The following is an 11,655-nucleotide window of genomic DNA, read 5'->3' as shown; positions in this document are numbered from 1 at the left end:
TCACCTCTTCCCCCCCCCCCCGCCCCCCCCCCCCCCCCCACACCCCCCCCCCCCCCGCATTCACTGTGCTACAACCACCTGGCCTCAGGTACAACAGCCTCGTGCCCATCTCTGGGGTTTTGCATTCACTGTCCCTTCTTGGAACTCTCCTCCTCTGGGTGTCACCGTAACCACCTTCTCACAACTCAACTCAGGAGGCACCTTCCTGCAGCCGCCTGGGTAAATCAACAATCCAGTCACCCTCTTCCACTTCGTCTTATTTTGTTTGTATTACAGTAATTACAAAACCTACAATAATCTTATTTGTTTGTGTGTTTTGCCGGCCTTGCCTTCCTCTGGAACATAAACTCAGTGAGGGCAGGTGTCACCGCTAAATCCAGCACCTGGAACATGCCTGCATGAGAGAGATGCTCCCCGCACATCTGCTGCCCAATGCTGGACTCCAGCAGGTGGAGTGGGGTGGGGGTGAGGTCAGGCAGTGCTTAGCAAGGTGCCCTACCCCAGCCAGGTGGGTTTAGAGAGGGCCGTGCCTAGGAAGCAGCAGTGTTCCCACTTTAATACCTGGTGATGGGTGGGGACCTCTGGTGGAAAGTCACTCTTCAGGGACAGCCCCTTGGATCAGATAGAGGTTGCTTCTATCCAGGACATAAGCTCTTGTGGTGATGACTCATGAGAACCCAGCCCAGCTGAGCAGCGCTGCCCGCAAACCGCCTCCACTCCTGGACAAGATGAGCCACCCTGACCTCCACCCTGATTCCAGGAGCCAACGTGGGTACAGGGAAAGGGACAGGTTGGGTCCTGAGAGATGTAGACCACTGAGCTGTCTTCAACTCCCCCACAGCAAGAGTGTGGGCTCACAGTGCTCATGACCAGCTGGGACATTGTCCCTCCGTCTCTGCTGCCCTGGACATCCATGCAGTGAGCAAGCTAGCAAGTATTTATGGAATACCTACTGTGTGTTAGGGAACCAGCAGGGAAGTAAACCAACAGGAACCCTGCCCTCCTGCAGATTAGATCCCTCCCCAAAATATAAACAGGGTGGGAAATGAGGTGCTGGCAACAGAGAGCATGCTGAGACAGAGCACAGTGAGCTGTCCACCTTAGGGATCTCTTTTCTTGAGATGCCGAGGGGCGCAGGGTTGAAGAGCCCAGGCATGATAAGCACTGTTTAGGGAACTCAGAGCTGGACCTGTTTCTGCCCCTCGCTGTGGGGCACTTGAACTGATCAGACTGGGATTAGACAAGATACAGGCCTGCATCCTCTACTTGGTATGGTAATTGAGGTTTCTCATAAGAACTAAAACAATCTGGAATTTTACACAGTGGAATTGTGTACCAATAGCTGAATTGGGATGTCAACTCCTGCTCTTTAAAGAGATGCTAATGCACAGAACAACGAGCCACACAGAGCAAACACAGGTGTGTTAGCTAGGGCACTTTCTCAACACACAACGGACTGCACTGAATCTCCGGCTCCTGTCATTGTCATGGACTCTGAGCTAAAAAGTTATTGGCCTCACCCCAAAAAGAAGAGGTCTTTAAGATGTGTATTCAGACATAGTGTAAATGACAGTGAGAGGAAAATGGTCTAAAATATTAGATCATCTAGTCAAAAAAATGTGAAGGCAAACATGTCTAGGCAGATGATGAATAAGATTTAAAACCTTGAGCAAGGGGCCGGCCCGTGGCTCACTCGGGAGAGTGTGGTGCTGATAACACCAAGGCCAAAGGTTTGGATCCCATACAGGGATGGCCGCTTAGCTCACTGGGTGAGCGTGGTGCTGACAACACCAAGTCAAGGGTTAAGATCCCCTTACCGGTCATCTTTATAAAAAAACAAAACAAAACAAAAAAAACCTTGAGCAAGTGCAGAAGAGGCAGCTAGCCCCATCACACTTAGTGGAAGCTCGTGATAATTTATTCCCTCCTCATCGCTACCAGAGTTCTTAACGTCAGCAACCTCCCATTTACTCTCTCCCCACACTTCCAGCAAGGTTATTTTACATGCTATTAAGTACCTAGAGCAGTGCGGTCCAATAGGAATATGATTTGAAATTTTCTAGTAGCCACCTTTAAAAAAGTAAAAAGAAAAGGTGAAATGTTTAAATAGCATTTTATTTAACCCAGTATATCTAAAATATTATCATTTCAACACATAAACAATGTAAAAATCATTACTGAGGTTTTTTACATCCTTTTCTTATACTGTCACTGAAATCCGTGTGTATTTGACTAAACAGTCCTGCAACCCAGCTTGCACAAGAGTGTGGGAGCACATGGGACAATCCTTTGTGGAGAGAGAAGACTAAGAACTTGTGTTTTATTTATTTCAAAGTCTAGGTGAGGGCCGGCCCGTGGCTCACCTGGGAGAGTGCGGTGCTGATAACACCAAGGCCACGGGTTCAGATCCCTATATAGGGATGGCTGGTTGGCTCACTTGGGAGGGCGTGGTGCTGACAACACCAAGTCAAGGGTTAAGATCCCCTTACCGGTCATCTTAAAAAAAAAAAATGTATATATATATATATATATATGTATAAAGTCTAGGTGATGTCAGAGCTAGTCTGGGGGGCCTGATAGTCCGCCTCAATCCACCCCGTCCTCTTACCAGGTTCTTGACTCCACCACAGGAAAGACTGCAAAGAGTCACAGCAGAAAGTGAGAACACGTTTAATATAATGAATAAGAAGCACAGATTTCACAGAGAGAGTGCAGCATAGCTCCAGAGACTGAGCACTGCCCACACCTAGTTTAACACAAAAGCAAGAAATACACACTTAAAGTTTCATGCAGAGTGCAGGCTGGCTCAGGAGAGTGAAAGTAAGTTTGATAGAAGAGAAAGAAATACACACTCCACAGACAGAGTGCAACCTGACCTCAGGAGAGTGAGCAGCAGCCCTGCCTTCTGCTGGGATTTGACTTTTATAGTTTCTCTATCTAATGAATATTCAGTTAACGGGGTGGTCCCCAGTTATGTAACATTCAGTCTTGCACATGCTCCGTCTCCTTTTGGAGCATGTTCATTGGTCAAATGCTGTCCCACGCACCAGACATATTCCAGAACATTCTGTGCTCTGCAGCACCTCTAGTGGAAAGTCATTCAGCTACCAGGGTCACATAGCCTCTCTCTACTGAGCATGCCCAGCCACTGGATTTGCATGAGCAGCCCCTGAGGTCTCATCCTCCCCTGTTGGTGCTGGAAATAGGTGTAACTGGCAATAGTAACTGTCCTCCAAAGGGGAGCTCAGAGGAGGGGACCTGAGACCTCGGGGACTGGCTGGAAACCCAGAGGCATGTCCAGGGAGACTGAGCACCTCCTGTATCATAAGGAAGAAGATGTGCTTTACAAATGTTTACTCTCTTGATTGACTAGGAATGTCTGTCAGAAGGTGGATTATCTGGTACAGACAACTTCTGATGCCAGCCTGAGCGCTTCACCCTCACAAGCCCGCACGTCCTTGTTGGCCATGGACATACTGCGATCCACTGATAAAGTCCACTTACTGAAACGACAATCTGGTTATAACTCAATTCACCCTCGGAAAGGAGAGCCCTGGCGGAAAGAGGCGGTGGATGACAGGCAGGCCCGGGCCGCACGCCGGCGACAGTGAGGACAGAGCCGGCGCTGGTGGCAGGACTTCTCCCAGGGTCAGAAACCGAGTCTCGACGCGGGACGGGCCGCGTCAGGGTGGCGAGGCCGGGGCAAAGGGCATGTGGAGGAGCTGGGGACGGAGCGGCCCTGCGAGGGTCTGGGAGGAGCCGCCGGGCCCGGGGTCCTCGCTTCCGCACGCCGCCCGCACATGCCCGGGGACCGGACCGACCCCCGCCGCCACCGGCCGGCCGCGAGACCCCGAATCCCCGCAGCATCGGGTGCGTCGGCGCCTCGCACATCGGTCAGAAACACCCGCCAAAAGCGTACGAAGAGTGAGCTGACGTCCCGGAAACGGTCGTATTGCCTTTTAATCGTTTTCCACGGACTTCTCGAGGTACCGTCGTACGTCGGGGACCCCGCTCGAACCACCTTCGCTCAAGGTAGAGCCGCCCGGAGACCCGTCCGGAGCAGTGGCACCCGCGCCCGCCCTCGGTCTGCCCGGCGTCATGGTTCCCCACAAAGAAGTCACCAAGAAAGTGACCAGAACTCCGCCTCGGCGCTTCGCCGCACCTGGGTCCTGGCGCCTCAGCGCCTTTTATAGACTGGAGGGCGGGGCCCCGCCCCTCGCGAGGTCCCGCGGGAGGTCAATATCGCGCGAGAGAAGCGGCACCGCCGCGTTCTTTCCCCTTTCACGTGACGAGAGCGCCCCGCCCCTCCCGAGCCCCGGCCCTGACGCAAGCACGCACGCCCCACGCTTGCGCGCGTGGTGGCGTCAGATCCTCCCGGCCGCGGCGGCGCGGGGCCTACTTCCGCTTTCCGCAGAGGCGCGCATTCTGCTCTCAGTCGACTGGGGATCATGGCGGCCGCGGCCACGATGGCGACTTCGGGTTCGGCGCGGAAGCGGCTGCTCAAGGAGGAAGACATGACCAAAGTGGAATTCGAGACCAGTGAGGAGGTGGACGTGACCCCCACGTTCGACACCATGGGCCTGCGGGAGGACCTGCTGCGCGGCATCTACGCCTACGGTCGTGGCGCGGGCCCGGGGCCGGGGACCGGGGGCGGGACCGGGACCCGCCGGGCGACTGCGGGCTCCGATGACGTGCGCCCCCGCCCTGGCGCGCGTCGGTTCGCCCGGTGCGCGCCCCTCGGTGTGGAGCACCGCGCTGGGTCCAGCAGGGGCTGCCAAGTCTTCCCGGCACTTCGGAGCTCTTCGCTCCCCGGATAACTGTTTTGTACCCGCTGGGCGCTCTAGGCATTGGGGTTTAGCGGTAAAGCGGACGGTTTTGTGCCTTTACGGAGCTTAAGTTTTATTTGTGAGAACAACAACAAAACCAGGGTTGCTTCAGGCAGACCGACACTAAAGCGAGGCAACTGAGTAGACGGGGACTGGGGGGAGGGAGGGTTGAAATAGCAGAGCCGCAAGGGAAGGGGGCTCTCGGGGGGGATGGCACTTGAGCTGAGACCTGGGTTAAGGGGCCTGTTAGGAGGCGAAGGAAGGGCAGCCAGGGCACTGGGAACAGCTGGTGACAGGGCCTTGCAGCCCGTCGTCGGTACGTTCCAGGGACAGAAAGAAGCCCCCTGTTATGGGAGCCCAGGGGCGAGTTTGGGAAAGTAGGCAGGGTCCACATCTTGCAAAGACATGTGTTAACTGATAAAGAATTTGAATTTCTTTTCTAAGTGCTGTAGGAAGCCACTGGAGGGTTTTAAACAGCAAAGTGACAGGATCAGATTTACAGTTTCAGAGTTTGTTCTGTGGATTTGGGGTGAGGTGAGGCAGGAGAGGAAGCAGGCAGATGAGTCTGGAGGCTTTTGCTTGGTCCAGGGAAGAGGAAGGTGGAAGGTGTTGCTGTGGAGACGGAGTCTGTAGAGCTGGTTGGCTGACAGATGGAATGTGAGTGGCAGAGGAAGGGGGACTGGAGCATGATTGCTGTTGTTTGGAGTAACTGGTGGTGTTGCATGAGGAAGGCAGATCGTTCTCTCTGTCCTGTGTGTCTGAGAGGCCTGTGAGCCATTCAGCTGGAGAGGGCGGGGAGGCAGCTGTCTTTGTACGTCGGGAGCATGTGGAAGAGGTTGTGTTGGGGGTGTGGATGGGAGTATCGGCATCTGGGGTAGATGGTCTGCGTTTAATTCCTGGGACTGGGACATCTTTTATCTACCAGTTCTTGATGTCAAGATAGTTTGGACAGAGTGAAGAGAAGTTGCTGAGGGGATGGGAGGTGAAAAGAAAGAACTATAGCCGGGCCTCGCAATGGGGTCGACAGCCGTAGCTGGCTTGGTGGCACCCAGGGCATCCCTGCCGGCGAACACCCTTATTCGTTTCCCATCTATGTGCTTGGTCTTCATGAGAATTTACATCGTCTATTATGTTTGCTTTTGTTTAAAAAGACTACCAAAAACTAATTAACATGCAGGTTTTGTACACAAAGTTTTATTGGTTTGCTTGGAAAATACTTTTAGTTCTTCAGAATAGCATCATCCCTTGGTAGTAATTCCTGTGCAAGAGAGATGGTATTATAGTTAATGTAGTCTCATCAAGACAGGAGAACAGTGCTGGTCACCCCACCATGTGACCCACGCAGATAAAAAACCATTGCAGATGCCGTGAACAACCACAGACTTAGTGATAGCTTGTAGGAAAGAGCAGCGACTGCAGTGCTGCTGGATTTATTTTCTTTTTCTTAATTGAAAAAGTAATGCGCACACAGAAGTAATGTAGGTTATCTGTAACATAGTCAAACAGCAGAGAGAGAGTGAGTAAAGAGTGGGCCGCTCCCCACCCCACTCCAGGAGTAATCACTGATAACATTTTGGTGCCCATTCTTCCAGATGCTGCATGCCCAAAAGATTTTTTTTAAGCAATACTGGTGTCTTTATATATTCTGCAACTTGATGTTCCTTTTACAGAGATTTTGTCTTTTCAAATAATATGACATGTTAGTATAAAAATCAACTTCATCCCAATTCATTCAGCCCTGTGTCTTGAGAGCTTACTATGTTGAACATTGGGTTAAGCAGAGGGCCCAAGGAACTTTAGGGGTTGGTGGTTAAAAAACAAACAAACCATGTCTGCCCTCACAGAGCTTAAGTTATGTGGTTTTAATGCTATCTAGTGGCGAGAAAAAATAAAAAATAGATTTTCTCTGTTTTTATTTGCAGGTTTTGAAAAACCATCAGCAATCCAGCAGCGAGCTATCAAGCAGATTATTAAAGGGAGAGATGTCATCGCACAGTAAGTTGGCGTGCTGTACTGAGCGGAAGTTAGACTCCAGTCAGTAAAACACAGTGTGGTTAAGTGCTGTGAGAAGACTGCCCTGTACACTCAGTACCAACTTTTTCCTTAACTTTAGCCACAGTGTTTTAAAATCTTTTTATTTTTGTGTTGTCTATTATAGAAGACTTTTCATTTTTTTAGCCAGCTTCACTTAGCCATCAGTTGGCATGTGGTTGTATGTAATGCTCTTTTATTTCAATAGCTTTGTTCCTCCTTTGCCTGATTTTTAAAACGACTCACAAAGTTTTTTTGGAGGACAGTTTTAGTTCACAATCATAGAAGATAATTGTATTTATGTAAGTACACTTTAATTTACAATTTCTGCCACCTACAAAACACTATTGAGGTTACAGATTTTGTGCCTCTGTCACCCCTGATACAAAAGCCGCATCTACTGTCCTTGTCACCTGTGGAGATTTAAAAGTTGTCACACTCTGCCAAGTCCCATCCCCTCTCAATTAAGATGTTGGAGTGGGTGGCATCTGCTTAGAAGAAGCTGCCCAAGTGCTCTGGAGCCCACCCCCCTGGGGCACTGCTGGGGGGTTATGTGAGGAACAGTGGCATTGGCCCCTCCCTCTCATTTCTGTTTATTTTTCTTGAATAGGTCTCAGTCCGGCACAGGCAAAACAGCCACCTTCAGTATTTCAGTCCTCCAGTGTCTGGACATTCAGGTAACTCAACACTTGAAACAGACTGCTCTTTAACCCTAGGACATATTTGCATGTTATTCTTTAACTGCGGTGTTCAGAAAGTATCATCTTTAAAATTCTCTAATTGAACCCACTCAACAAATTTTTTCAGAGAATCTTAATTGCATGGTAATATCTAAGCTAATTAATGCATTGTCATGAATTCCTTTTTGTTTAAATTGGGAATTTGCTTGTTTATTATTTATTTATTTATTTATTTATTGAGCTGGCCAGTATGGTGGGAACCATACTACCATACTAGAGGTATTTGCTTTTTTAAACGAGAGGAAACTCTTGTCTGCACATAGAATCCTGGCTGGTATGTCATGTTATTGCTGTATTTGTAATTTAAATAACACTAAGATTCGCTTATCTCTGTTAGAAATCAGAAGTATGGTTAATATGCGATAATATTTAAAATACATTTGAGGGGCCGTCCTGTGGCTCACTCGGTAGAGTGCGGTGCTGATAACACCAAGGCCACGGGTTCGGATCCCATATAGGGATGGCCGGTTTGCTCACTGGGTGAGCGTGGTGCTGACAACACCAAGTCAAGGGTTAAGATCCCCTTACCGGTCGTCTAAAAAAAAAAAAAAAAAAATACATTTGAGTGCGAATTCCTGCAATCCAACTTGAAGATACTGAAGAGTCTATTTTCTGATAAATTATTTCACTAGGTTCGTGAAACTCAAGCTTTGATCTTAGCTCCAACGAGAGAGTTAGCTGTACAGATCCAAAAGGTGAGACAGTTAAAGATGGTGGTATCATATTTTAAGTACTGCTTTTGTGATTTAGTTGTAAAAGCCGGACTGATTGATTTAATCTAATCCTATTTTTCTTTTTCCTCAAAATTTGTTTCCTGATTCCTAACATTTTTGCCACAAATCGTTATATATTATATGAATTGCTGGTTTATATTAAGTCACTTTTAGTGTAGCTTGTGTGTTCAATAGCTTTTTTGTAGTCTTAGAAATGTAAATTTTTTATATTAAATCCATTTTAATAAAACTAATTATAATCGTTTTGTATCTGTGTATTATAAACACCTGGGAAAGATAAGATAATAAGATGTTATTATTTTTGCCTTTGGGTGGATAGGATTGTGGATTTTATATGGTTGTGTTTTTTTGGTAATTAAAATGTATTTCTCTTATAATGATAAACCAGCAAAATTCATTTTGGCAGAGAAAAGAGTGGAAGGAGGAGAATTTTGTGGTTTTATGTTGTGAATAACGGCATGAACAAGAATTGGTGCTCATCTCAAATTGGAACAGAACTGATGTTCCTTTTTGGAAAATTCAGATGTTTCTGACTTTATGGCGCCCTGGACATGAGGCTGTGTTTTGATTCAGGGCCTGCTTGCGCTAGGTGACTACATGAACGTCCAGTGCCACGCCTGCATTGGGGGCACTAACGTGGGGGAGGACATCAGGAAACTAGACTATGGGCAGCATGTGGTTGCAGGCACTCCGGGGCGTGTTTTTGGTAAGTGCTTTCTATAAAAAAAATTTTCCATAAAATTTGTGCTGCGGAGAGTATTTGTAAGAAGAGCTTACACAGTACAGGATAGTTTTCAGTTTGGTGGGCTGCATGGTGGATTTTTGCATCTGGGTCCCTCGGAGAGGTGGAGGGAAGGTCTCTGAAATGCTTTGAGAAACTGATGGAATGGCTAGGCTTCCTCGTAGCCTCAAGTATAATTATTTCAAAATCTAATTTTGTAGACATGATTCGGCGCAGGAGTTTAAGGACGCGTGCCATCAAGATGCTGGTTCTGGATGAGGCTGACGAGATGTTGAATAAAGGTATGTGAAATGAGAGCACGCTTCCCGTCTACACGGTTAGCTTTTGAACTTTCATGGTGGAAAACTGAGATGTAGGTAACGAAAGCGTTCTAAATATGAATAGTACTTTCTTCGTGGAAAAACAACTGTGCCTTGGGGGCAATTATGAGCATAAAAATCTTTTTGTTGTTGTGGCTGGCTGGCACAGGAATTGAACCCTGGTCCTTGGTATAATCAGCATCGTGCTCTGACCACCTGAGCTAACCGGCCAGCCCAGAATGTAAAATTCTTATTTTGATTTTTTTTTTTTTTTCCTTTTTGTCTTTTTTCGTGACCGGCAACAGATTGCAACCCTCAGTGTTGCACCCGTACCAGACCGGGACCGGCAACGGGATCACAACCCTTGGTGTTGCTCCCGCACCTCGCTCAGCCAGTGAGCGGCCAGTCTATGTGGGATCCGACCCCTCGGCGGGAGCGCTGCCGCGCTCCCAAGTGGCGCACTGTAGCAGTGCGCCACCGGGCTGGCCCTTGATTTTTTTTAATGGTAGGGATTTATGAGACCAATCTCAACCAGGACAAGAACGTTTCAACCCAAATTGCAAATTGTGTCTGCAGTCGGTTAGGACTAGAGCATAGGGTGAGATGTAACTCATGGACATGCCTGGCATTGATTGAATGGGCAGGGGGTATATATGTGCCTGTCAGTGAATTTGTTTCAAAAGCTCAGATGCCTTTTCAAGATACATATTTAGCCAGTGAGCAGTATGGCTCTTCTGCTACTCAGGCTCCAAAGGACAAAAATACTTCTGCATGTAATTGATCCTTTTAAAATATACGCACAAAAGGGGCCGGCCCGGTGGCGCACTGGATAGTGCGCCGCTTGGGAAGCGCAGCGGCGCTCCTGCCCGAGGGTTCGGATCCCGCATATGGACCGGTTCCCGCTCACTGGCTGAGCGAGGCGCGGGAGCAACGCCGAGGGTTGCGATCCCGTTGCCGGTCCCCGGTCCGGTACGGGGGCAACACTGAGGGTTGCGATCCGTTGCCGGACACGGAAAAAGACAAAAGACAAAAAAAATAAAAAAAATAAAATATACGCACAAAAAATATAGGTTTCTCGAAAAAGGATTAAGGATTCAGGTAATATAGAAAAGAATACCCTTCTCTGCCAAAGGAAATCCCACTACCTAGAAGTGATCATCACTGAAATTAGGTAAATCTTATTCTAGACAGGTGTGTTGAGGTGTATGTAAAACATACGTGTGCATGTACCTATGTATGTAGACGTCTTTCTGTGAAAGGTGAGGACATCAGTGTTTTTGCATAGGCTTCTGCCTGCCAGTGTGGTTGGTTATATAATTTTTTACATAGAGTCTCTGTTGTTGTACAGTCAGAAATAAATTTGGCTTTAGACAAGTCTGTCATCTTGAGTAAGTCGCAGCTCTGCCTTATTTTTCTTTACCTTCCACTCTTCTCCAGGGTCTGTGCCATTGTATTCTCTAAATTCTTTTTGTTAAAATGGGAGAGGATCAGTTGTCAGACATGCACACTTGTTAGAGGACTGCTTTGCTTTTGGAATAAGAAACCAGGAAGGCCAGCACCTCAACTTGAATGAGTCCGTTTATTTGGTTCTCAATATTTCTGTTTTAAACCTTTGTGGAAAGAAAACTCTTCTTAAATGAGAGAGAGAGAGAGAGAGTGTGTGTGTGTGTGTGTGTCTGTGTGTCTGTGTGTGTGTGTGTGTGTGTCTGTGTGTGGGAAGGGTGATCGAGGATTTTGTTAATTTTGAATTAATGTTCCTGACATTAACTCAATTAACTTGTGACTTTTCCTACATCCAGCCTAGAGGTGAATTGCTTTGACGTTTTAGGGTCTGATAGAAGGGGTAAGTTTGCATGTCAGGTAGTCCTGTTTTTGTAAAACAGGTGGTCTTTGACTACAGTAGCTTGAGAGTGTATTTCAGGTGATGTCCTTAGTCCTGGCCTCACTTTTCTCTGTCAAGATTCCCAGAGGACAGACCCAATCTTAATTTTTTTGAGCTTTTTCCTTTTTCTGTGCCACCCAAGCCTTTGGGACCTTCTAAGCCTTTGGGACCACACTCCCTATATACACCTTACTTTTTTCCTCCAAACCCAAGGGTTTTTCCTGCTCCCTGCTCTCCTTTTTAAAATTTTTACCAATTTTCTATTTCTTTTTTTTTTTTTTTGTCTTTTTTGTCTTTTTCCATGTCCGGCAACGGATTGCAACCCTCAGTGTTGCCCCCGTACCGGACCGGGGACCAGCAACGGGATCGCAAACCTCGGTGTTGCCCCCGCGCCCCGCCCC

The 11,655-nt window shown here is 47.8% G+C and overlaps 1 protein-coding gene across 2 annotated transcripts in view; it reads left to right on the top strand.

Moving 5' to 3' along the window:
• The first annotated feature begins 4,375 nt into the window (after positions 1 to 4,375).
• EIF4A3 (eukaryotic translation initiation factor 4A3) overlaps positions 4,376 to 11,655 on the top strand; it is a 14,510-nt gene continuing 7,230 nt past the window's right edge. The window contains exons 1-6 of one of the 2 annotated variants that reach the window (XM_008578574.1): positions 4,376 to 4,617; positions 6,749 to 6,821; positions 7,468 to 7,534; positions 8,230 to 8,292; positions 8,905 to 9,037; positions 9,274 to 9,354. In XM_008578574.1, the coding sequence (XP_008576796.1) occupies positions 4,449 to 4,617; positions 6,749 to 6,821; positions 7,468 to 7,534; positions 8,230 to 8,292; positions 8,905 to 9,037; positions 9,274 to 9,354 (586 nt within the window). In that variant the 5' untranslated portion in view covers positions 4,376 to 4,448. The remainder of the gene's footprint in view (positions 4,618 to 6,748; positions 6,822 to 7,467; positions 7,535 to 8,229; positions 8,293 to 8,904; positions 9,038 to 9,273; positions 9,355 to 11,655) is intronic. The other variant, XM_008578576.1, reaches the window with a different exon arrangement.

The sequence above is a fragment of the Galeopterus variegatus genome, unplaced genomic scaffold, assembly GCF_000696425.1.
Source record: "Galeopterus variegatus unplaced genomic scaffold, G_variegatus-3.0.2 Scaffold1721, whole genome shotgun sequence".
Classification (NCBI taxonomy): Eukaryota; Metazoa; Chordata; class Mammalia; order Dermoptera; family Cynocephalidae; genus Galeopterus; species Galeopterus variegatus.
This window is presented reverse-complemented; position numbering and strand designations above follow the sequence as displayed.